The sequence below is a fragment of the Pseudorca crassidens genome, chromosome 11 (assembly GCF_039906515.1).
Source record: "Pseudorca crassidens isolate mPseCra1 chromosome 11, mPseCra1.hap1, whole genome shotgun sequence".
NCBI classification, from domain to species: Eukaryota; Metazoa; Chordata; class Mammalia; order Artiodactyla; family Delphinidae; genus Pseudorca; species Pseudorca crassidens.
Genome location: NC_090306.1, coordinates 96,710,248 through 96,736,961, shown reverse-complemented (window position 1 = coordinate 96,736,961; position 26,714 = coordinate 96,710,248). Strand labels below are relative to the sequence as shown.

Here is a 26,714-nt window from a genome sequence, read left to right as displayed (position 1 = left end):
CATGCTACCATCTCTGGCCTGGGCAACACCACCCCCACCCCTGGCAACGATTCTTCCAAAGGGCTTAATGCTCTGAGCTGGGTCTGGAAGAATCTTTTTTACTGCCTCCTACCTGCTCTCCCTGTACCCCAGTTGGAGCTTCCAAATCTGGGGCTCAGGCCCTTCACTGCTGGGCTCCTGTAGCAGCCATGCTGGGGCAATGTGGCAGGGAAGGAGGGGTTCCAGTCCTGGCCTGGCTCAGAGGAACACCTGGCACCCCCGCCAACAGGAGGTGCTGTTGACTGTGACCCTGAGCAGGCAGATCCCAGGCCCAATCATCAGTGCCCTGAGGCCCAACAAGAATCAGAGTCAAAGTCCAAGCAGGAGGCGGCCCCAGGGCGAGGTGAGAGCCCCAGCTCGGCAGACTCAGCAGAAGAGGAGTCACCCCAGCCAGCCAGGCAAACAAAGGATTGTCTCCAAGGGGAAAGAAGAGCCACAGCTGTCTTCAGGTCAGTGGCAAGGTCAGAGGGGCAAGGAGGGTCCTACAACTCAGTCACTAACACCCTCCACACGTCTACAGTTACAGCCTAAGAGCTTTTGGCATTACCTGTTTGGGGCTTTAAGGGAAACGAGGGAGAAAGAGAAAAGGGGGACCACCGCTCTCCACGCTGCTGAGATCCCCAAGTCGCAGAAGGACGGCCCCCTGCTCTGGCAGCAGCCTGGAGGCGGCTCCGTGGCGGGGCTCCAGGCGCACTGGAGAGTGAGCACAGGGAAGGAGGGCGCGCTTCGGCTCCTGACAGCCCTGAAAGGTTCTCACAGAGACACACGAACGTACGGACAGACAGGCAGCCAGCTAGCTCCTGGAGGCTGGTGGCCAGCCACGGAGGAGAAAGGGGAAAGACTGCCAGGCCCTGACCGGCCGTACTCCTGCACCTCACACGCCCACACACACGCACACGCACACTAGATAGATAGATAGATAGATAATAAAAAGAATAAAAACTAAGGGCCCAGATGTACAAAAAAGGTGTGAGTGAGGAAGAAGGTGGGGAAAAGAGTTGGAGATGGTCAGTCCTCCAGAAGTCTGGCCACCTTCCTCAGCTTATAAATTACAACCCCCTGGAAAACGGGGGTGGGGGGAATGACGAGGCTCCGGGTGCGGCCTGGGGGAGGGCGAGCGGTGGTCAGAGTTGCTCTGGCCCATCTGGTGGAGTGGTGGCCAGAGAACGAGGATCCCTTGGGTGGTGGAGGTGGGCTGGGGGAGATTCAGCAGCCGCTGGCGGGAGTCAGGCAGGCCCCCTGGGACTTCACCTTGTGACGCTGGCCCCCCCGTCGCCGGCCCCCGCTGCCGGGCTTGGGCTGAAAGAGAGAAGAAGGAGCTTGAGAAGCAGTGGCCCATCGGGAGCAGGGCAGGACAGGACAGCAGAGGGGCAGCGGGGAGCGGGGGCAGGAGGTGAGCGAGCAGCCATCTGCTACGCCCTCCACCAGATGGAGCCGGCGCCCACCCTGCCTTCCTCGCAGCTGGTGGGTCACAGGTGATCACGGTGAGAGGAGCCGTTCAGAGAAGCACAGAGTGAGCAGGAACTAACGTGTGCCACTGCTGACAGGTGGGAAGAAAAAAGAAATGAAGGAGTCAGAGGAAAGACTCGACGGGGAGGGAGAGTAGAAAGGACAGGTCCAGGCAGAAGCTTCCTTCTTCAAAGAGGAGTCGGACGAAGAGACGCTGGAAAGGGGCGATGTGAGGGCCACCAGGAGAGGACTCCAGGGGACAACGCTGGCAGGAGGTGCCGAGTGAGAGCCACACTGACAGGGCCCAAGACCACCTACCCCTAAGGAAGTGTCACGTCAGGGAAGGGGCCAGGAGGACCCTCTAAGGCAGCGTCTTTCAGACGTTTGGGCTGCAGTACGCACATACATCACTTGCACTCTCACACACACAATGCTCACTCTTACTATGACAGGGAAACGCTGACATTTTTCTATTCTCTTTCATTAAAACTAAATGCTGGTCAGGACCCGTTAAGTTCATTTCATGTACGCCACATCTCAGTTTGAAAAACACTGCCTTGAGAGACAAAAAGCTCACACTTAGATAGCACTTAGGGACCTGGAGTTGTGGCAAACACCCATCTAGGAACTCAAAGACGTGGCAGACTGGTGAAGGCTGCCGGCGCTCTCCTATGGGTCACCTCCACGGCCATGCCCCCGCCCCCACCCTGCCCGAGGCCGTCAGGGGCCCAGGACCAGCCTGGGAAGCACACTCACCTGTGGCTGGAGACTGCCGGATGCAGCTGGCTGCGCAGCCGCTACAGAGCAAGCTTCATCTCCAGTTGGGGGTGCCCCTACTGCTGGCCCTCCAGAGGGACCTCCCTCTTCTCGTTTGGGCAGGGGACCCTTTTTCGTCGATTGCATTTTAATCTGCTGGGGCTTGGAGTTCATTGGGGAATTGTTGGTGGTCTGGAGGAGCTGCAGGAGCCAAGGGGGTGGGGGATGAGACAGAGCTGCAGGCAGTGACCTGGGCTCAGCTGCCCCCGCCCCGCCCCTCAGGTCTCAGGGACCTCTCACTCCGTGGCCTGGCTGGGCCTGGGCGAGGTGGGTGGCAGGAGGGCGATGACAGGGCAGTGGGGTGGAGAGATGTCCTCTCCACTCAGCGTGCCAGGGCCGATGTCTCACCTGCCTCAGCCCAGCCCAGAAGGGTTCCAGCCTGTTCCCTGCCCCAGCTGCTCTTCCCACAGACAATCTGTGAACCTCAGCCATCTCCTACTCAGCCCAGCTCCCAGGCTGGGGTCCAGCCTGCCCAGAGCATCAACTCTATCTCTTGCTGCCCCTGTAACAAGAGCCTGGGGTAAGTTTTAATTTTGGGCCTGCCAGAGAGATCAAGTGAGTGTCTCAGGAGCTGGAAATATTTGGAGTGTGGCCATCAAAAATCTTAAGAGCTACCACCCAGGAAGGACTGACTCAGAGCCTTCCCTTATGGCTCAAGTTCAACCTCACACAAAGCAGCGAATAGGCCCAGCCGCATCCCCAAGGGCATCACAGCACGTGCGGGCAGCTTCTGCCAAACCCTCAGCCAGCCCGAAGCAAGGGGGCCTCCGAGGATGACCCTCCCCACTCAACACACTCTGCAGTCTTAGTGACGTGGATGGGCCTAAGGAAGGCCATTCTGGAGGAAAAGCAAGGCTGAGGTTGATTCCAAGATCTCAGACAGGATATATGGAGCAGGGGTCAAACCACTCTATCAAGTGCCACTACTCAAGGCCATGGATGAAGTCTGCAGAGGGCATAAGGTGCGCTCCAGGACACAAAGAGCTCAAGCCCATGCCCCACTGCTATCCAGCACTCACTCCAACTGGACCCACTGCTCTAAGGGCACGGCCCCAGCCAGACCATCGGAGCATGTGCCCAGCATCTCAGAGGCCAACACTGGCTAGGCCCAGACATTCTCCCACCACGGACTGCCATACCTCAACTCCACCTTCTCTCCTCCATGGTCACTACCAAAGCTCAGAAAGACAGGAGGTCTAGGGAAACCTCTGAGGAGAGCAGAGAAGATGGCACTGAGGCTATACCTCGGCGCTGTTCCAGTTCTCCCAAGGTAGGGACTGGTGCCTCTGCCCCCGGCAGTCAGTAAGATTTCACAGGCTTCTTGAGCAGAGCGTTCTGTGCTCACAGTCTAGAACTGGAGCAGCCCCTGGCACTTCTTGTAGGCAGGCAAGGTGGTCTGCCCGGCCGTACCTTAGTGATGGTGCCTACAGCCTTGGTGCGGCCTTCCCGGAACACCAGCCGCTGGTCTATGTGCAGGTACTCGGGGGTCTTGATGAAGCGGAAATGCACAGTGGCCTTGTCCCCGGTGCGCAGACAGTCCTTGTCCATGCTCAGGATGGTGGCTGTCTGCCTGATGCTCCCACAGTGCACTGCCAAGGGAGCCAGGAAGTCAGGAGAGGCCTGAGCCACTCAGGGGCCTCAGGGCAGGGGAGGCAGTGGGTGAAAGCATGAAACAAGCTCGAGCTGTGGCAGGCTGAAGACCTCAGAGGGCAGAGTGAGGCTAAGCGACTGGAGGCCCGTTCTTGGACTGATCCTGCCTCACATCCTCCCACTTCTCCCTCCAGTTAGACCTCGCCTGTCCCCGGACCCACTTGTCCCTAGCTCCTGAACACAGGGCACTCTGTCTGCATGCGGGCCTTCTCCGGACTGGGGGCTTCTCGATGGCAGGGCCCTTGCCCATCTTGTCTTTGTCCCCAGCACCTTGGCAACCCCGCCTGGCACACTGCAGCACTTGGTAGATGTCTGCTGAAGGACTGAGTGTGAGGTCCTTGAGGGTAGGTCTGGGTTTCCAGAGCCCAGCACCGAGCTGGTGCTTGGTTAGTGTTTGCAAGAATGAATAAACCACAAGCCACAGCTCGTGGGTGGAACAGACGGGATGGTATCACTGAACAGGGCCGCGACCTGACTTTTGGCTGCAGCTGAAACTTTGGGGTTTGGGTTGCTGGAGCACACTGTAGGGGGAGCTAGAGCAGGGGACTTCAGGCTGGCAGTGCCTTTAGACACCTACCCATGGCCTGGTACCGCGGGCTGATTGTGGTGGGGTGGTGAAGGACAAGGATCTCGGCCTCGAACTCCCAGGATGCTTGGGGATTCAAGCGTGGAGAAACCATCACCATGCCCTTCCGGATGGACGAGCGCTTGATCTGAATGAGAGAGAATCCCAGACCTCAGGGACAATAATGTCTTCTGGCTTCACCCCCTGGTCACAGAGGACCAGGACTCCTTCTGGGAACTGCTACCACCCCAACTTGGCCGTGACCTCTCACTGCACTGGGCCACAGGCCTGCTTCAGTGCTACATGGGAAGCCTCAACACTGCTATTGGGGGGTCAGGAAAGACTTCACACAGAAAGTGGCATTTTAGCCAGGACTTGCGAGACGGGTCAGAATTAAGTGGGTGGCGAGAGGGCAAAGGCAGGCAAGCACTCAGGTAGGAGAAACAGGGCGAGCGTGATCTGGCTGTTGGGAAGCCCACAGAAAACCCGGCTTTGCTGGTTAACTGGGCTGGTGCAAATGACCCAGGAGCTAGCACTGACCCCAATCCCCAGGAGACTGAAAGCTGAATGGCAAGAGGATCTGGCATGGACTCAACAGCCCCGCGTAGAAGGACCCCAGCAAGAAGGAAGCACAGGAAGGCTCCCAGCTGCCCTCACCGAGCTCAGGAGGCCGGCAGGCCTAGGTTTAAGTCCCGGTGTTCTCCCCGGATGCTGGGCAAGTCACTCAGGCTCTCCTGAGCCTCAGTTTCCTCATCTGTAAAAGTGAGGTCAGTAATCCCTGCCTTGCAGAGCGGCTGTGAGGACTGGAGATGACCCGGAGCCTAGCATAACACGGAGCCCGAGGGGAGTTCTTGGTTTTATCAACACTCACCTTCTTCAGCGCGAAGGAGGCCGTCTGGCCCCCCCGCACCTCCTTGACAGGCATGCGCTTGCGATGGATCGATTTGACAGCAATGGACAGGAAGTTACCCAAAGGATCTGGGCCCAGCAGCAGCGTGTCATTCAGCTTGATCAGGCCCCTCAGTGTTGTCCCTGACACCACTGTTCCCACACCCTGCAGACAAGACCCCGGTCCAGTAAGTCCACTGGCACTACAGACTCGCCCCGGCACCCCTGCAGGAAGCGCCACTCAGCCTCCCGCCCTATTCAGTCCACCAGAACCCACTCACCGGGACAGAGTAGGTGTCGTCAATCTGAAACTCAGCAGGCTCTTCCTCCCGGTAACTGGTGCGAGGGGAGAGCAGGTTGAGGAACATCTTCAGCAGATCTAGGTTCTCGCCTGTAACGTTGGAGATTTGGAATATCGGGCACATCCTAAGGTGGGGAGTGTGTGGAGAGAGAGGAAGAAGGCGCTCAGGTGGCGAACTCCTGCCTGACAGGGGATGAGCAGCACGAGGGCTCCTGGAACGGCTGCTGCTGCGAAGGGTCCCACCACCCCTTCACTGGCCTCCCAGGCCCTCTGCCCAGCCCACCTACTTCTGTCCAGACCTGCTCTGAGGCCTCCTCCTCCTATGTAGTTTTGTCTCTGAAACCTGTCCCCTCCTCTCTGTCTCGGTACCACTACCCTATTTCGAGCGATCATGACTGCCTCTTCTTCCTAAAGCACATACATCCTTAAAACCTTAACCAACTCTCCACTGCAGAAAAGACAGCCGGAATCCCTCCTCCCAACATCTCTGCCAGTTTATTTCTCTCAAATTCCTATATTCCAGCCAGACCAGAGAACACTCCCTCCCTTCTCCTAAGACCTTGGTACTTTTCTGTTCCCATGTACTTGTTCACTCTGAATTGTTCACCCCCTGCCTGAATTCCTTCCCTCTTATCCAACTACCAAATCCTCTCATCCTTCAGAGCCCATTTCCAGCACCGCCTCTTCTAGGGAATCCTTCCCAGATGGGCACTCTTCATTCCCTCTGAGTTTTCAAAGAACTTTTTTTTTTTTTGTAAATTTTATTGAAGTATAGTTGATTTACAACATTGTGTTAACTTCTGCTATACAGCAAAGTGACTCAGTTATACACATATATATATTTTTTCATATTCTTTTCCATTATGGTTTGTCACAGGATATATATATTTTTTAATTTATTTATTTTTGGCTGCATTGGGTCTTCGTTGCTGTGCGTGGCCTTTCTCTAGTTGCGGAGAGCAGGGGCTACTCTTCGTTGCGGTGCGTGGGCTTCTCATTGCGGTGGCTTCTCGTTGCGGAGCATGCTCTAGAGCAAGGCTCAGGAGTTGTGGCACATGGGCTCAGGAGTTGTGGCTCACGAGCTCTAGAGTGCAGGCTCAGTAGTTGTGGCACACGGGCTTAGTTGCTCCGCGGCAATGTGGGATCTTCCTGGAGCAGGGCTCGAACCCGTGTTCCCTGCATTGGCAGGTGGATTCTTTTTTTTTTTTAATAAATTTATTTATTTATTTTTGGCTGTGTTGGGTCTTCGTTTCTGTGCGAGGGCTTTCTCCAGTTGTGGCGAGCGGGGGCCACTCTTCATCGCGGTGCACGGGCCTCTCACTGTTGTGGCCTCTCCCGTTGCGGAGCACAGGCTCCGGATGCGCAGGCCCAGCGGCCACAGCTCACGGGCCCAGCCGCTCCGCGGCATGTGGGATCCTCCTGGACCGGGGCACGAACCCATGCCCCCGGCATCGGCAGGCAGACTCTCAACCACTGCACCACCAGGGAAGCCCCCTACTTTTAGTTTTTTGAGGAACTGTTTTCCATAGTGGCTGCACCAATTTACATTCCCACAAACAGTGTAAGAGGGTTCCTTTTTCTCCACACCCTCTTTAGCATTTATTCGTAGACTTTTTAATGATGGCCATTCTGACTGGTGTGAGGTGGTACCTCATTGTACTTTTGATTTGCATTTCTCTAATAACTAACGATGTTGAGCAACACTGCATGTGCCTATTGGCTATCTGTATGTCTTGGGAGAACTTTTTGTGTCTCTGTTACACGTGACTACATCTGATTTTCTGTCTGTTATCTGAATGGCCTCTATATCTCCTATTCACGATTAGTCAAACTCCTCAAGATCAGGAATTATATATTTCCCACAGCTCCTGGAGTAGGGACAGCACAGAATAGGCACTCAACAAAATGAATGAATTGAAATGGGGTCGACTGAAACGTACCCCCTCTGCTGGCCAACTGCTGGTACTGAAGACAGCGTCAGGGCAGAGACACAGGCCAAAATGTCAGGCTGCTCCAGGTCCTGTACTTAAGCAGCCCCAAGACTCTGGGAGAAGGAGCAGTGTTCACAAAATTTACTATTATCAAGAGATTATCTCTGACCAAGGAGCCGACCACCTTGAGGACAAGGACTATGCCCAAGTCAGCTCTGACTCCTCAATGCCTAGATGAAAAGCCCAGCACAGAACAAACACCCAATAAATATTTATGGAATCAGGGAATTTCCTGGCAGTCCAGTGGTTAGGACTCGGCGCTTTCACTGCTGAGGGCCCAGGTTCGATCCCCGGTCAGGGAACTAGCATCCTACAAGCCGCGCGACGTGGCCAAAAAAAAAAAATTTTACAGAATCAAAGGACATGCTAATGAGTAAATGCCAAAACTGATCTGTGATTAGAGAGCTTTTGAGAAACAACCGTGTAAAAAAATTAATAATAACCATCCTAAAAATGGCTGTGTATCTATCACACAGCAGCCAGGCACGGTGCCAAGTGCTTTACATACACCATTTCCAACACTTACAAGAGCCCCATGAAGAAGGTAGTATTATTCCCATTTCACAGATAAGGACACCGAAATATCAGCTGGGATTCCAACCTCAGTGAGACCAGCACCTCAGAATCTGGGTCACCTGATACAGCCCCCGAGCAACACTGCTGAGAGCACAATCTTCTATTTCAACCAATCTCTGTGCCTGTGCAGAAGTGAATGCTCCCAGGACTTCCCTGGTGGTCCAGTGGCTAAGACTTCATGCACCCAATGCAGGGGGCCCGGGTTCGATCCCTGGTCAGGGAACTAGATCCCACATGCTGCAACTGAGAGTTCGCATGCCACCACTAAAAGATCCCGCATGCCACAATGAAGATCCCACGTGCCGCAACTAAGACCCGGCGCAGCCAAACAAATAAATAAATATTTAAAAATACATAAATAAATAAAAGGAAGAAGTGAATGCTCCCTACCCATTACCTCTCAGAGCTGAAGTTGGAGGCTGTAACAATCACATCATCCTTGCTCTGCACCAACACAGGGATCTTGCGGCAGCCGGGCGACTTCAGCAGGCGCTGTAACAGCTTCAAGGTTTCTTAAAGGGTAAAATGGAACGAAATTAGGGGAACATAGCCTTCTCTTTGGCCAGGCTTCTAGGGCAAGACAGGTCCACTCATTACTGATGCAAGCAGGAGACAAACAGATGGACAGTGTTAAATGCCATAATGCCTGGAGAAGCAAAAGGAGGATCAAAACTTTGGGTGGGTAAGTGCTTGCTAGAGTAGAAGGAGAGTACAGATGGGGACTGTCTGCTAAGGTTATAAGTCTGAAACCTGTCAGGTTTCTCCAGAGTCTCTAGAAGACCTGCATCCTATAAGCAAGTGATTTGGGGTCCACCAGAAGGACAATGTTGTTCCTAGAATGCCCTGCTTCCTGGAAAAAAAGTTCATCTGACAAAAGGATCTCTAGGACATTGAGACACCTGTAGAAGTCCTCATGAGGCCCTCCAAAAGGGTATGTCTTCACTTCTCTTCCACCATCTTTAGCAATGGGGGAGAAATGCATGAAAGCCTAGTCTTGCAACACTGTTTTGAAACCTTTGGTGGTAAAAGGTAATCAGACTCTCTGCCCAAATGCCTCCATGTATGTCCAGCTTAGACGGTAAAACCCAACCCCTTCTGCCTGGAACCATCTGAAAAGAGATGCCAGATTAGGGATTTCAAGGACCTTGAATTTGTAACCAGAAGGAACAATGAGCAGGAGATAACTCTAAGCTCTGCTCAGACCAAGAGGCAAACAGGGAGAAAGCAAAAGATTCTGGGTTGATGGACGTTCAGGCCAAGGTCTAAGCACAATACAAGGAAACAGAAAATTCCGGGTAGCAGATCACCAAGGAGCCACAGTGTGTGACTGCCCCAAACAGAGAGACTGCTACTGGCTGTTGGCTTCACTTACCTTGCAGGATGTTGGCAGGACACATGTCAATCTTGGTGACCACCACAAAGACAGGCACATTGAGTGCCAATGCCAAGCCCAGGTGCTCCTTTGTCATCCCCACAATGCCAGCATTGCTGCCCACCTGCACCAACACAGAAAGAACTGTCAGGACAAGGGAGACAGAGATTGCTGCTGGGTGGGCACAGGGGCTCAAAGAAGGCTGAGGTAAGAGAGAACTCCCATCTCTGAGGCCACCATCAGAACAGGACACAGGGGGCACAAGTCTTAGGCCAGAAATAAAATGGCTGTAGATGAAAGCTGGGCTGGGCACATATTGCTTTAACCTCCAATTTAACAGTGTGGGCTATCAAAATCTGAGGAGACTTCGAAACAACAAAAAAGACAAACTCAGTCTGGGAAAACAAAGTCATCAAAGTGGATTCAGTTTAACATCCCTGGCCCCCAGTTACCCCATCTATAAAATGGGGGATAATAATATTCACTTTAGAGGGTCACTTAGGTTTAAATGACCAAACATATGTCAAAGGTCCAGCACACAACTAGCACGAATTAGGTATTCAAGCAATGGCAGGGACTTCCCTGGTGGCGCAGTGGTTGGGAATCTGTCTGACAATGCAAGGGACAAGGGTTCGAGCCCTGGTCCAGAAAGATCCCACATGCCGCAGAGCGGCTAGGCCCCGGTGCCACAACTACTGAGCCTGTGCTCTGGAGCCCGCGAGCCACAACTACTGAGGCCTGTGCACCTAGAGCTCGTGCTCCGCAACCAGAGGCCACCGCAATGAGAAGCCCATGCACCGTGACAAAGAGTACTGCCCATGTGCAGCAGTAAAGACACAGTGCAGCCAAATAAATAAATATAAATAAATTTATTTTTTATAAAAAGCAATGGCAGCTGTTACTACTGTTACCATTCCTTCCTGTAACAATAAATGTTTTAAAATATCATCATAAAGGCTGGTTAAATAAATTAGAGACATGCACAAGTGTGCGATACAAAAGAAAGAGGAAACTCTTAACTGATGTGGGATAATCTCTAAGATATGTTTTAATGGGAAAAAGCAAGGTGGTATACAGCATGCTATCACAAAGAGTGGTGATTGGATCACCGTTTGAAAAAAGCAGCTAGAAGACATTTGGGGGAACATCTGAGATAACATAAATACTTTTAGACTAGATATTGTATGATATTAGGGAACTCTTGTTCGTCTTCTTGGTTGCAATAACAGTAGGAAGCTGTGTGCTAAAGTATTTTAGGAGCTGTGTGCTGAAGTATTTGGGGTGAAGAGTCACAATGTCTATAATATAATCTACTTTCAAATGATTCAGCCAAAAAACCAACCAACCACAAAAACAAACAAAAAGAAAACAAAAACCATACATACACACAGAAAAACTCCACATATGCATCTATCACATGTACAGATAAATATGGCAAAATATTAATGATTGTTGACTCCCAGTGGTGGGTTTATGGTATTCGTTGTACTATTCTTTCAACTTTTCTGAATGTCTGATATTGGAGGGAGAGAATATACACATATATGCTGGGTGATTACAAAATATCTCTAGAGGATACATAAGAAACTGGAAGTACTGGTTGCCTGTGGAGGAAACAACACAGGCGGAAGAGAGGCTTTAAGTCCTTTGGTACCTTTTAATTTTTGTACCATATGAATGTATTACTTACTAAAACAAAATAAAATTAAAATTAAAATCACCAAGACATATTTATACAGGGCTTTATACATTCCAGAGGGACTTCCCTGGTGGTCCAGTGCTGAAGTCCCCTTCCAAGGCAGGGAACGCAGGTTCGATCCCTCGTTGAGAAACTAAGATCCCACATGCCGCGAGGCAACTAAGCCCGCGTGCCACAACTACTGAGCCCGTGCGCCTCAACTAGAGAGCCCACGTGCTGCAAACTACAGAGCCCATGCACTCTGGAACCCACGCACCACAACTAGAGAGAGAAAACACGCACACTACAACTAGAGAGAAGCCTGCATGCTGCAACGAAGCACAAGCGCGCAGCAGCAAAAGATCCCGCGTGCTGCAACTAAGACCCACCACAGCCAAAAATAATAAATAAATAAAATAAATATACATTCCAGCGTCTTCAAGCGATGCTCTCATTTGATCATTACGATTCCCAGGTGAGCTACCACCTCACCAGCACAGATGTCCCACGCATGTTCCCTTTTCCTACACCGGGGCACCTCCACCATTTCCCTCCTAATTCTTCCCATTCCCTCCAACCACCTTTCCTAACCAACGCAGACCTGCTTTTGTTCTTCCCAAGCAGGATAACAGAATGCTCTCTCTCTCTGTTGTCTCTATATTTTCAAGGTTTTTTTGTTTTTGTTTTTCTGGAAATTGATTGCCATGGAACAATAATGAAATATTTCATTGTTTTCCACAGAAATTTTTAGTATTTAGCTCATGGCCTAAAAGTCAAATACGCAACATTTCATCTGGGGTGAGGATATGCCCGTTAATGGGCCTTGATCACTGGGGCTCAGTTAGAAGAACGCTCATGTTAAACTGATTTCTACACGCTTCTTAATCCCAACCCAACAACTGCCCCAAATACACCCTATGGCTCTTCCTTCGAAACCCTCTTGTAGAGCGGCTTTCCTCAGCCAGTCAAGGTCGGTAAGGGCCCCTTGCAACGTTCAAAGATATGGGAGATAAAACCACAATGAGATTGCAAGAACCTCGGGCAGAGAGCTGACAAGAGTGTTCACACATGTGCTCTGCCTCTCTTTAATCTCCGGTCTGGGGAGAATTTGCCTGGAAACCTCTGTTTGTGGGGCAACTTGATCAAGTTTGCTCTGCACAGATGTTGGCATTTACTACACTTATTAATACAGACAGCTGGAGGAACTGGGAAATGGGGAAGGGTTTTGAGAAGGATTTTTGCCAAAGGAAAACTCGCTCGCTCGCACTCTCTGTGAAAGCTGGGAAGTTGTGACCAAGGCCGTGGGCCTCACAGACTCCTACTCTCTGGCCAGGAAGATCAAAGGGGCCCAAATGCGAGCTTCGAAACATGATCCAGCCCAGAAGCCTCTGCTCCCTTCCCCTTTCAGTTCACCTACATGATGAGCTGCTTAAAAATCTATTTCCCACGAGCCTGTAAGCTCTATGGGAGCTCGGGACACCCTGTTCACTGCTCTGTCTTCAGGCCTGGCACAGTGATAGGCATGCAGAAGCTTCTCAGCAAATAGCTGTGGGACTGGTTGACACTGGTTCCAGGCTTCAGAAGAGGCCACCTCTCAGGCCCCTCAATGGCTATCTGCACTCTCGTCCATTTCCCTCCCAGGCCGCCCCCTCTCTGAGGGTGCTGCCTGGTGTCATCTCAAAGTAGCCCAAGCCCAGGAGGAAACACTTCTGAAGGTAATAAGAAATGCCCCAGGAGAAACCCTCCCTTACCCCTCTCCGAAAAATAAGAGAGGTCTGCAAATGGCACCTTGGTTTCTGCTTAGAGGACCTCCTCCTGGCCCAAGCTAGGAGAAAGATCACGGTATGCTCCTTGAGAAGGCTGGGCACCCCTGTAAAACTTGTCGTTCTTACCCAATTTCAAAGCCCTGAACCAAAAGGCCCTGTCTCAGAACAATGTCAAACACCTGCATATCACCACAGCCCCGGAGCCCAGCTGCAGCCCCCGCTCCTCGGCAGCACCCCACTTACCATGAGCATGCAGAAGTCAGGTAAATGGCCGGTCATGCCGAAGACCGTGGTCTTCAGGTACTTCTCATGGCCGGCCAAGTCGATGAACGTAATCACCTTAGTGGATTTCTCACAGATCCGTGTCCACTCCAGGCTGCCACCATGGCTGTCTGGCTTGTTTACCACATTGCCTTCACTGTCAAAGCCCAGAATGTCGTTGCCCACACTGCTGGTGCGACCAGATTCAATCTCGTGTTTGTGGCGGAAGAGTTTCTGGCGGGCGAAGCCTCGGCCATTGTCCAGCTCCCCGTGGGTCAGGACCCCCAGAAGCGTGCTTTTGCCGGCATCCACGTTGCCCACCACCGCTACCCTGTGTGAACACAAGCCCATACGTTTGTGTGAGAGTTGGTGAGTGAGTGAGGTGGACCTCCGCAACCGGATCCATAAGGACGGGCTCGCCCCTGAGCCTCTCCAGCTCTCTGCCCCTTCTATTCATGGATGAGCACGTTAGGAATGCTCTTGGAGCTGTACCCAGGGAGTAGAAAGTTACTCAGGAGGAACTGAGCTCCCACCACAATGGCTTTCTCCGCTAACTCCCACCAGCTTTCCCAAAGCTGCCGGACAGAAGCCCTAAAGCCGAGAGAGGCACAAAATGCTCCCCCGCTACCCTGGTTTCAAGCCTCCCGGCCTGACGGGAGGGCAGACGCAGCCCACAGGGTGGCCACAGAGCGTATGGCTGGCCTCTCCCCCACTCTCTCCAAATGGAAATATTTAGGGATGAGGAAGTGCAGAGACAGAGAGTGCAGCTATCCGTGTCTCTGGACACTCCTTCCATGCCTCAGGAAGCAAAAGGGTGTAGCCGACACACCAGGTGTCAAAGGCTCAATCACGTCTGTGTGAAGCCCTAGACCCCAGGGTCATGCTTCAGGGGACCTGGAACTGTTCTGAAGCCTCCTCACCTGACTTCCAGGAAGTCATTGTCTCCTACTCGTTTCCGGACCAGGTAATCGCGCACACGGCCCCCAGCTTCTTGACGTTCCCGGAGGAGGATGACATCAGCCTCTATTTGTTCTGCCATGCTCTTCACTGTGGCATAGGAGGCCTCCATGTCAGCTTCACTCAGCCCGTACTCAGTCCCATCTGGTGACAAGGGCCCAGACGTCAGCCTGCCATCAAGTCTGCCAGTCAGCCACCCCTCACAAGGTCCCACCCTGGGCACTGACGAACATGGCTCTCTCTACCAGATACTTCAAAAATTTGCGCACAAGTTAATAAATAATAGCCTTCTCCATTAAGCAGGGCATTCATTAATTCATTCAACAGTAATCACAGAGACTCTCCTAGGTTTTATGCCAAGTCTCAGGCCGGGTACTGGGAATACAGGTGCCCTTAGCGAGCTCACAGCCCAGCGGGAGAGACAGGAAATTAATTAATTGCAATACAGCTTGAGTGCTTTACTACAGAGCTGTACAAAGAGAATGTAAAGCACGAGCAACTAGCATTGCCTGGGGAAGCTGAGGACAGCTTTGCAGGGCGCTGACTCCAAGCTGCGTCTCCAAACATGAAAAATGGGCCTGCGGAGAAAGGAGGAAAGACATCCTAGGCAGCAGAGCAAAGCATGGAGCACGGCAGATCATGGCACGTTCAGGGACCAGTAAGCAGCTCGGCGCGTCGGGGAGCAGGGTGTCAAGTGGCGGGAGACCACATGAGAGGCAGAAACAGTTAGGCAGACGAACATCACACAGCAGCAAAACACATATGTACCAGGGTGGGAAGCCTTGGGGTTACACAGGGGAGTAACAAGATCAGATCGCTATGGGACAGAAAGATCTCTTGAGCAGCAGTGTAAAGTGAGCGCTGGCAAGCGAGAGACCAGAAATGGGGAGCCCAGTTAGGAAGTAATTCTAATAATCCAGGCAAGAGATAATGACAGGAGACAAAGGAAAATGGAGAGAGAATTTAAGAATGAGTTTAGGGACAGATTTTTAACAGAGGTGGCTCAGGTAAAATGTCCAGCAAGTAGCTGGAAAAAATGAGTCTGAGCTTAGGATGAGGAAGGACGGACCAATCAACCGCTAATGTATTGAATGCCTACTGTATGACAGTCCCGGTCAGGTACTGTCCACATGGTACCATATCTCATTGCCACAGTAGAATGGCAGCTCCTCCAGCTGTGTCCTGGGAGCACTCCTCTCCTTCCCTGGGAGCACTCCTCTCCTTCCCTGGGCTCATGTGCCCACAACCTCTTTTCTTTTCTGCCTCCAAAGACCTTGCAGCACCTTCTCTGACCCCTTTCCACTTCTCCCCCTACAAACAAGCTCAAGGCTTTCCTAAACTAAAGGAGACCCAACCCCTCTTCCCTTGCCCCAGCTTATCTACTGAGCTACCATCTCCTCCAAGCATCTCCAGAGTAATGGACACTTGTTGACTTTATTTCCTCACCACCTTCTCACTGATCTGATGACTATGGAAAAAACTGGTTTTCAAGACATCAGTGGCGTTCTGCCCGCTCATCCAATGCCCTTTCCTTGACCCCTTCACAGTCAACACTGCTGGCAACTGTCCCTTTGTTTACTGAGGCACTTCATTCCCACCCTGCTTGCCTATAACCCAAACTCTTCTGATTCACCTCCTGGCTCTCTGTGTCTTACTTCTGTCTCCTCTGCTGGCTATTCCTGCTGCTGTCCCCAAATGCCAGTCTTTTTCAGTAGTCAGTCAGTGGCCTTCTTCTCTATCCTTGAAACATTCCCCTTGGCCTTCTCATTCTATGGGTCCAACTGTCATTTTGAAAACTATGAAAACATTCATATCTAGTCATTCTTCCCAGAGCTCCATCCACACCCTTTTTAAACAACAGCACAAAAACTAACACCATTAATAAAGCATTTTAGTCCTCCCTGCAACCCCATTAGTTAGGCATTACTGTTCCCATTTAATAGTGGGGAAACAGAACCTAGAGGTCTCTGTGCTGGGAGGGAGCAGAGGGGCCGTGTGAGCCTGGGTCTTCTGATTCCAAACCTAGAGGCTTTTCCTCTGGCAAGGGCTCCTCTTAGTGCCAGACCAGTTCCTCCTCTTGCCTTACCTATTTCTAATGACACCACTATCGTTCCAGTCACCCCAGCTTAACACTCATCACTCCAGTCCTGCCCCTTTCCTTGTCCCCGCTCTCCTCTTTTTGCCAATCCAATGCCACCAGCCTGATTTAGGCCATTATTCTACCTGAATCGCCACAAGAGATCCTTAACTGGTCTTAGCAAATCCAGTCTCTGTTTCCACCAACCCATCCTGCATAGACATACAAGCTCAAGGTCCTAAAGAATGCACAGCTCTGACGTTGTCACTTCCGAGTCAAAGCCTTGGAAGGGCTCCCCAGGCCCAGCAGCGCTCAGTTCCAATTCCTTAGAGGCTTCCATCCCCCTCCCCCGCCCTCCCCTTCTAAGCTTTGTTCCAGTGCAGGTGGCCGAGTCACCACCCCTCCATGTCTCTGCACTTTTCTAGCTCTATACCTTTGCTCATGTATTTCCTGCCCTAGAAAGCCAATCAGCGTATCTCCACTTGTCAAAATCCTACCCATTCTGCTCCCTTATGAAGTTTACCATATGGAACAGAGTTTTGGATGCGTGTCTTCCCCTGCTATACACAAGCATCTCGAGGACAAGGGCCATATCTCAAACATTCCTGGACGCTCCATGGGGGTGCCTTTCCTATACCAACTCGTCAAACGTCTGTAAAATGCAAAACAAATGAACAAAGAGGATGCAGTTGAGCCAAGGAGTTTTTCTTTTTCTTTCTTTGGCTGCGCCGCATGGCACGCAGGATCTTAGTTCCCCAACCAGGGATCGAATGCATGCCCCCTGCAGCGGAAGCGCGGAGTCTTAACCACTGGGCCGCCAGGGAAGTCCTGCAAGGAGTCTCTAAATGCATGGCCAGCTGCGCTCGGAAATACTCTTGGGTTAGGGAAGGTCTCGGAAGCATCCCTAAGAGAAGGCCAGCTAGCCCTGCCACTCTTGCCAGACCCCCAAATTCTACCCAACCTTTCCTGCTTCTGGTACAATGAGAAGCTTTCAGATCCTACCCCACACCAGCAGGCAATCACCAGTGTCACCTCATCCATCCAGGGCTCCCAGAAATGCACCCAGTCACATTACCCTTCTCCAGCACGCTCTATACTCCTCACTCTGTAGGAGTGGAAACAAAGGCCGAGGAGAAAAGCCGCAGAGGTGCAATTACTAAAGGCCACATATTCAGCCATGCAGGAACCTAATCAGATCTCAGTCCTGCCACTGACTTACCTTTCTTATATGTACTCTCCTGCTCAACATAATGCAAAGGCTCCCCCAAATTTTAGGATAAAAGTCTAAACGCTTTGGTATGGCATTCAAAAACCCTCAGATCTGGGCCCTGACTACTGGGAGACTGGGTCCAGTCTCCCCTCCTGACACTCCCAACCTCACATTCTACATTTCCTACTCTACTGAATCACTCCTGGTCCACCAAATACTCCACACTCATCAATGCCTCCATGCCTCTGTGCTTGTGGCTTTCTCTGCTCACTCACTACTGCCTCCACTCACCTAGAAAACTCCTACTCATGCTTTAGAATTCACTGAAGGGGCACCTCCTCCTTTGGAAAGACTTTTAAGTCTTTTCTAATCCTCCCACAAAGATGTAACACTCCTCCCATGCTCCCTGAACTTTTAATGCAGTACCTGGGTCTTAGAAAGTCACGATTTAATACGTGAAGAATGAACAAGGCTCTTTTTGAAAGAAATCTCATGGTAAATCATCTATAACCTGGAACCCTTAAAAAATTACTACTGCAACTATTAATACTAGCTAACATTTATATAGTGATTACTACATGCCAAGTGTTAATCTTCACCATGCCACCATGGACTAGATTCTACTATTATCCCCATTTTAAGACAAGGAAAAGAATCAGTAGGCAAACTTAGACCCACCAGGTTCCAGACCCTGAACTAACTGCTAGGTCACATTGCCTCCTTTTAAAATATCAACCGTAACTTAAGAATGTATACTTAGGGACTTCCCTGGTGGTCCAGTGGTTAAGACTCTGTGCTTCCAACGCAAGGGGTGTGGGTTCAATCTCTGGCCGGGGAACTAAGATCCCACATGCTGCACGGCGTGGCCAAAAAAAATAATAATAATAAGAGAAAAAAAGGATGTATACTTAAAGAGCACATTCCTCCACCCTGCTTCGAATTTTTTTAAAGTCTAATTTATCCCTACAAAACTTGCCTCAGGTTGTGGGGGCAGTGGTGGTACCATCTGCCCGATTTTATAGATGAAGGAAGCGTCAAACAGAGGGCAAGCACCAAGCACACACAGAAAGTCAGGGATGAAGCTGACCCAGGGGGCCTCGCATCTCTTTTAGTCTTCTGCTTGATCTTCAACTTGTTTAATTACAATCTCTTTCTGCCCCTAAAGAATTCCAGCAGGAAGGAGTCACTATGAATCTAATAGCATCCAATTGGTAGATGCAAAGATAATGCTTGGGTATGTAAAATACGTGTTAATGAATGTTTGCCATCTTGTTATGCTGTGCCACGGGAGGGTTAATTAACTGTGAGCCACCGAGGTATGGTAAAGTTCAGTAAGAGTCCACATTAAAGAATAAGCAAAGAGTGGGGGCTTTAAGAATCTGGGTCTTCAAAGAACAGTCCCAACACTTGTCAGAACTGATCTAGATGTGGTTTCTTCAATTCTATAAGCTGGAAGTGACCTTTGAGTGGTTCATCCTATTACAGGAGGCCAGGTGTGCACCTGACCCCAAAGCTTTCAAAAGCCTACCAATGATCCCCCTAGTCACCAAATGGAATGGCTTTTTCTGAACCTGACTCTCCCTGCTGTCTCTGTAACACTTGACAATGCTGGCCAACTCCCTCTCTTTCTTTCTTTTCTTTCTTTCTTTTTTTGCGGTAAGCGGGCCTCTCACTGTTGTGGCCTCTCCCGTTGCGGAGCACAGGCTCCGGACACGCAGACTCAGCGGCCATGGCTCACGGGCCGTGTGGGATCTTCCCGGACCGGGGCACGAACCGGGTAGGCAGGCAGACTCTCAACCACTGCGCCACCAGGGAAGCCCCTCCCTCTCTTTCTTGACAGAACCTCTTGGTTTGCCTATCTCTCTGACCATGCCTTCTTTAAGGTGGTAACACCTAAAACTGGGGAGGTGGCAGTAAGTACAGAAAGGAAAGGATAGATATGAGAAACATTTCAAAGGAAGGCAGAGCAATATTTGGAGATCAAACCCTTCTTCCTTGTGTCATTATTGCAGCATTTCCAAATACTGTTTTCTACTGAGGTTAACTATGTATATGCCATCTCTCCTTCTTGGGACAGAGACCAGATTTTAAGTATCTAAAAGTGCTTTGCAACAGTATCAAGACCTTCTAAGATACTTAATAGATATCTGTCAAATAGTTCAAGACAGATTTTGAGATTTCCTCCATCTTAGACTCAAACTACAAAAGAACTATTACCTGCCTTTACAAAAGCTACATTCAGCAAAGAGAACTAGTCCCTTAATGATGCATCGAGGCCTACTTAGGCTTCTTGTAAAGATGACAGAGATAAGATCTGGTACAGGCTAAATTCATAATTATTAAACAAGTCCAGCTGCCATTTCAGCAAAGATAATGTCTTAATGAAGATGAGAGTAAGCAGGCTTTGTATTGAGGATATAAACTAGGAATGACCAGGGGGAAAAAAGCCCAGGATATAATCTGGGATTCTGTCATGGGGGCTGCCTTCCTCTAAAGCAATGGGTCCCATTACAATGGAATAAGGGGCTGGGAGGACAATAACAAGTCCCTTCCAGAATAGCAACAAGCCTACATGTCTGATGGGATCTCATAGGGAGAAAAGAGGACCTCTGTTATCACAGCTATCCCCACCGAATGGTCAGTATGGTCCAGGGCAAGGCAGCCTTGCTGAAGAGAGGAATTCTGGATGTCCTTTCCTTGCTGACATCAAGAAGTATCACAGGGGTTCTCTGCTAAGCAGGCAATAAGTAGCAATGGGATCTGCAAATCGGGCTTGGAGGGGAAGACTTAGAGCTGCCTAGGGAAGGCTTAATTCTAGACCTAACTGTGACTTACTCTTACTCTATCACCGCGGACAAGAAGTTTCCTTGCTTTGTGCTTCATCTCCTCTTATGCAAATGTAGAGTACTGGAGGTAGAAAAGCAGCATCTGTAAAACCGCTTGGAAAGTGAATTTTTAAAAAAGTAAAGTGAAAGGAAAACTAGGCTCACCTGATCCCTGCCCAATGACATATATGGTCTCTCCGCATCCCTCGTCCATCCTCTCCCACATTTGCCGAAGGAGGCTGTCATACTGCTCTGATGTAGGGCTCACTAGAACCAGCTAGAAGAGAAACCAACAGCCTTAGGACCACACTTACTAGAAGAACACCACAGCCAAAGCAGATCAAGAGCCTGACCAAAGACCCTGACTGAACCCCACAGCACCCTGATCTAAAAGAGCTGGGCAGCCCTCTCATGCCCTCTCTGCCTCTCCTTAAATAGCCTTTGAGCCCAAGGGCTTATGAGAGTTGAGTTATATGAAGTACTGAAATGAGTATGTCTGAACCACAACCCACAGAAAAGAGGGTGTGAGCAGCCTGCCTCCTGCTGCTTAATGGGAGGGGCAGGATCCACAATGACTGAGAATCTGGCATTGTAGGTAGAAATTAAGCGAGTAGCGCTTTACACCTACATGCCAAAGTCTTCTACCTGCAGCTTGCAACTCACAGAGATCTCCATCCAAGGCCAATGGTTCCCATAATAACATAAGAAGTCTGTTCCAACTTGCCTTGGCTATCTCGATTATTTAGGAATCGGCAGTAAAAACTGCTGCAAGACTCATCTTTATCAACAAAACACATTACCCCTAAGATGGGTATTAGCACCGTCATTTTGCGAATTTCTGCGAATAACATTAAAATATCAACCACTTATCTGAGGAGGCCATTTACCAACAGGCATGTCAGATCCCATTCTCTAACCACTCACGTGTGACCTTGGACAAAGAACTTAACCTCTGAGTCTCAGTTTTTTAATCTACAAACTGGAGATACTACTACCTACATCCTAAGGCCACTGTAAAGACCAAATAAGATAACATGTAAAGCATCCAGTCCACAGCTCAGTAAGTGGTAATTACAATTTTCTTCACCCAATCATCCTAGAAAAAAAATCTTCCTGGATGAAACTAGCCACCACAGTTCACTAACTGCTTCTCCTTTTGGAAGCTCTCAGAGCCTTATGTCCATCCCCACATTTAATTGTAGCAAGTATATAAACTTATAGCTTCTAATCTTTTCCTCAGGAATCAATCTGTTCAACCCCTCTATTCTCTCCCTTCACATCAGTTTTTCTTTTCAATATCATCAGTATTAATCTACATATAGCTTCTCAACTTTAAAATACTGAGAAGGACTTCCCCAGCTACATGATGAAGCAACACTTCCCTATCCTGGAACACTAAATAAGTTGGTCAGGAAATAGAGGTACTACTCTCTGCAACTCTGCCCTGCAACTTCCCACTGTTTTCAGGCTTCTTCAGCACCTTGGCCATGAATTGACATCTAGCTCATCTGCTTGAGTCAAATGTATCTCTTACAATTTCCTGAGTTGACTCATCAGAGCTTATACTTTGAACCTGGGTGCTCGGACTTGTGCATCGTGTCCCATTACCTCACACATTTCCCTTGACCATCCTCTCTGAACTTGGCCAGCCTCGTTATGGCATTAGAGGCACCAGACAGGACCACTGTGACAAGGTGCAGTACCGGCTTCTAAGTGCTCAGCAGAGACTAGAGGGAGAGATCAATCAGCTGCAAGGTAAAGTTCTCTCCTGTTTGGACCAAGTTTCATGCAATTTTGCCACCACAGACTAGAAAGTCACAAATGTTTTCAAAAGTCGTTAAACTTCTCTACTGTAGGTATTCAACAACAGGTAGGAGGTGGTATCGGTGTTCTATCTTGCATCAGCTGCTATTTAATCTGCACAGGGAATTATCAGTTTATTCAGTTCACTTCAAACATTTACTGAGTAGTATGTAACCGGCAGTATAGTAGGTTTCTTACATACAGTTCTCGTTTTTACAATGCATCTGTACTAAAAAGGTGATGGAGCTGGAGAACTGAGAGGTTAAGAAACTTTCCCAAGGTCACAGAGCCTTTTTAACTGGCAGGGCAGGAAAGGGAACCCAGCCCTGTCTGACCCCAAAGTTGGCATTCTTTCCTTTAGCAATGTTAGGCACCTTCGAAACACCAGTCCCAAATTATACTTAATTTTTTATTCCTCCCACCCCCAACGCCAAGCAGAAGATGAGCCCTTAAATCCTGCCCACCTTCTCAAGAGCTCAGAAGACACGATTTAAATCGTCCTTCATTATTCCAGTCAAACAACATAAGGTCCCACCCCCAGAATGGCGAAATGATGGGTCACTGCCCATCTTTCACTTTTGTTTTGGGTGGGTTTGTAAAGTAGACATTCTTCAGACGTCCTTCTCCCGGACTGAGCGACTACTTAATGTTTCCTCTCCCAACACCAGGAAGAGCCGCAGCTGACTCCCTGCTCCCCTCTCGGACTACATGATCCTCCCGCGCGCCCTGCCCAAGCCACCTCCGACCCTGGGCTGCCGTGGACAGTCCAGGGGGAGAGCCACCCTCGATCTCAGGGGAGGCGGCACCGCGTGGGGACGACCACTACGCGAGTAGCTGCCGGCGTCCGGCGCCCGCGTTCCACGTGGCGGAGGCGAGGGGTTGTGATCCCGGCGGGAGCCGGACGGCGGGAGGCCGGGTGGGCGCCGCCGGGGAAGGACAGCGGTGCGGCGGGCCGCCGGAGCCGCCCCTCACCGGGGAGCCCGCCGCGCGTCCCGCACTTACAGGTGGGTGGGCTCGGCCCCTCCTGCCCCCGCCGTCGCCCCGGAGACTGCGCGGCCCCACAGCCCGGTACCCCTCGGCGCCCGGACGGTCCCCTCAACGCCGGCGCCGGCGCCCGGGCCTACCTTGCTGGTGAGGTCCAGCTCCGGTTCGCCGTTGAGCGCCTCGCCGTCCTCGCTGCAGTCCGAGTCGAAGCCGCCGTGGAGCCGGGCGGCAGCCGCCGCGGCCCTGGCCGCCCCCGGAGAGCTGGGCTCGGGGGCGAACATAGAGGCAGGGACCGGCGAGTCCATCGGGAAGCGACTCCGCTCCGCCGCCATCTTTAATAACTTAGGCTAATTCGTAGCCGGCCTCTCCTCCCTCCCCAGCTCATTTGCCTAATCTATGCGCAGCCCCGCCCCAAACCTTATCAGAATAATTTATGCGAAATTTCTCCAGCCGCGTAGAGGATGACACGTATCTCTAGCTAAGAAACTAACGACCAGGCCTCTCAGCCACCAATCGCTGCAGCTCTTTCAAATACATAATGAATAATTAATGAGAGCCAAAGCCCAACAACAAATGTCTGAGACGTCACGCGCCTTGATCGTAACTTGGGAGGGACAGCACCATGTCCACGCTACCTGCCAGGAGCCTTCCCGCCAATGGGAGCAGAGCAGAGCACGACTGACACAGCAGCCATACAATGAGAGAAATACACACAACGCTTACCTTCACCGCCCATCACTCTCCTTGTTTTCAGAGGCAGTGCTCAGCTTCCAAATCCTGCTGCTAGGCAGTCGGGGGCGGAGAGCCTTCCGATGATAGACAGGTGAAAGGCCCAATCCAGTCTTCGGACAAGTCCCGCGCCTCGGGCCACCGCCCACGGAGATAGTAAACTGCGCAAGGCGCCTCCCACTCAACTCAGTGACTCCGGGCAGTCACTGAAGACTGATCTTCGACCTGGTGGCAGTCTCCAGGCAATTTTAACACTAGGATCGATGTCTGGAATACTACGGCAGCCAGAGCGCGGCAATTAACTGAACGCTGACCTTAGGGAGAATTCTCCATTCATTGCCTCTGCGGGGAGAGCAGTTACACGACCAAAATGAGGCAACTAGCTCAATAGAAGCCAAAAGTACCTCAACACATTTGTGAACTGTAAGGCCGAGATCTAGAGTCTGTTAAGGTAGTTTCCTATGGATGATTCTTCCTGTGTCATCAGCTGTGTAAAACCCAACCCAAAACACTATCAGCTGAAGTTTTACTGTCTTGAATTCCTCTTCCAAAAGACTGAAGAGCTTGATGAAATTAGGGATTAGTCAAACTCTAATAATGCTGGCCATGGCCACTCGTCCCAGGCAGCAAGCAAGAAAGAGCAGCCATTTCAGAAGATAACATACCCAGATTTAGGGGTTTGGAACACAAGATTTTGTGAGCAAGAGGCAGGGTTCCAAAGAGCCTTCAGTTTCAGGGATCTACTTGAGAGTTAAGAGGCAACTTCTTGTTCCTGTTTGCAACTACGATCAAATCTTTTTTTTTTTTTTTTAATATTTGGCTGCACAAGGTCTTAGTTGCATGGCACACGGGATCTTAGTTGCTGCATGCGGGATCTAGTTCCCCGACCAGGGATTGAACCCAGGCCCCCTGCATTGGGAGCCTGGAGTCTTAACCACGGGGCCACCAGGGAAGTCCCCAATCAAATTTTATCTGTACAAACACAGGTGAGAATCTGGGATGAGAAGCCACCCAACTCCAAAGGTCTTGATAATAGTTCTTCAATTTTTTTTTTTCTGGTGAAATGGCTCACCGCTATCCTACATATGCCTCTATGAGGTAGATAAAAATATTAAAATCTCAATTTGGCAGAAGAGCCAAATATTGTGGCATTATACTCCAGAATAATAGTGATATTTAGAATCTTACCAACTGGCTCTTCTAGAAAAAGTTCAAGTTCAGAATGTGCTGACACCTGATGGTAAGCTAAAAAACATGCCCTTCTCATTACAGGGCTTTATCCAGAAAAAAAAATATTCTCAGGGAAGGTGCTTTTTGAATTGACTAGAGAAATCTGAAATCACATTTTAGAGAGGGAATTCCTTACCATCTTTACATCCTCTTTCGGAAGACAGGTTAGAACCTAGGTTCAAATCCTAGGTCCACTATTTACTAGCTATGTGACCTCAAGCAAGTTAATTAACCTCTCTGTGCTTCAGCTGTCATCTAAAAAAAAAAAAGTACCTACCTAACAGGTTAGCAGTAAATGAGTTAATATAAGTAAAGCACTTAGAAGAACAATGTTTGCAAGCCTCAATTACGAATCATGCACAAATATAACTGTAATTCTTAGATGGCTTACAGATAATAAAAATTTAAGATGATTCAAAAGTTGTCTGGACGAGGGCAGAGGACTCCCAACCACATGGTAGGCACACAAGCAAGTATGTTAAGTGATAATTCTGTGTTTAGTGTAATGGTGTTGTTAAAAAGAAACAAGCCCCAAATGGAGTCACTTGTGTTGAGCCCCACCAAGATTTAACACCTAACCTAACTGCAGTTTCAACCTCTATCAGGAGTAGAATCTTAAACCAATCACTCTGGAATTTCCTGAACAACACTAGTGAGGTAATCTGCCTGATAAGACCCCTTGCTTCCTATAAGGGAATGTGACCTTCCCTAATACAATCCACTCTTTCTTCTGCCTATTGAAAACTTTCCATTTTGCACAACTCCTAGGAGTGCCTTTCTATTTACTAGGCGGGATGCTGCCCGATTCATGAGTTGTTTAGTAGGCCAAGTAGATTTTCAGATTTACTCAGTTGATGTTTGTGTTTTAAGTGTTGAGCTGTGTTGAAGCAGGATTAAAGAAATGACTGAATTAAGTGTGATCTTTTCTTTTATTGTTTTTCCAACTTTCTGAACAAAAATCCAAAAGGATAGCAACACTAAAGTGGATGATGAATATTTGCTGAAGCCTTCCACATGTCTTTGGGTAAAAAAAAAGGGAAAACAATCCACGTGGGACTGAGTTCATCTTCCTGACACACACAATGCACTTACGCCTTAAGAAAACTCAGAGGAAAGCTCTACGGCCGCCACTGTGAGACCAGACGGGAACCCGAAGGCAAAAGGGCAGTGGTCTGTGAGTAGCAAGCCGAAATACGACACCAAGGAACTGAAATAGGATTATTCCACTTGAAACGTGACTCCCGGCGAGGCACTTACCCTCAGAGTTCCCGGAAAGTGAGGGCGGTCGGGCCCACTAAACAAGAGAATTTGCGCCCGACCGCGTCAGTAAGGTGCTTTGAAATCACCTGGAGAACGGCATGCTAGACAAAGATAAAACGGCCAGCGCAAGTGAAACTAGTCCCGGTTCGCGAAAGCACTCGGCCCAAAAAGCCTGATCAGAAAGACAGGAGGGCTGGGGAGAGTCGCGAAGTGTAGCCCCAGGCTGGGTCGCCGCCCCGGAACTGAGCCGACGCCCGTGGGACGAGAGGGGCGGGACAGGCATCGGG

General features: G+C 50.1%; 1 protein-coding gene across 3 annotated transcripts; it reads right to left on the bottom strand.

Annotated features, from left to right (window-relative positions):
• Nucleotides 1-26,630, bottom strand: GTPBP1 (GTP binding protein 1). Of its 3 annotated transcripts, XM_067698108.1 has the most exons (13): nt 26,425-26,630; nt 23,932-24,279; nt 20,587-20,698; nt 14,273-14,453; nt 13,335-13,683; nt 9,648-9,771; nt 8,673-8,787; nt 5,689-5,833; nt 5,391-5,573; nt 4,532-4,667; nt 3,715-3,893; nt 2,245-2,445; nt 1-1,338 (listed from the first exon to the last, which is right to left on the bottom strand). In XM_067698108.1, the coding sequence occupies exons 3-13, from the start codon at nt 20,645-20,647 to the stop codon at nt 1,246-1,248; spliced, it is 1,767 nt and encodes a 588-aa protein (XP_067554209.1). In that variant the 5' UTR covers nt 20,648-20,698; nt 23,932-24,279; nt 26,425-26,630; the 3' UTR covers nt 1-1,245. The 3 variants fall into 3 exon arrangements, with proteins under 3 accessions (XP_067554209.1, XP_067554207.1, XP_067554208.1); XM_067698106.1 differs by lacking the exons at nt 23,932-24,279; nt 26,425-26,630 and adding an exon at nt 23,349-23,891; XM_067698107.1 differs by lacking the exons at nt 2,245-2,445; nt 23,932-24,279; nt 26,425-26,630 and adding an exon at nt 23,349-23,893.
• Nucleotides 26,631-26,714: the final 84 nt, after the last annotated feature.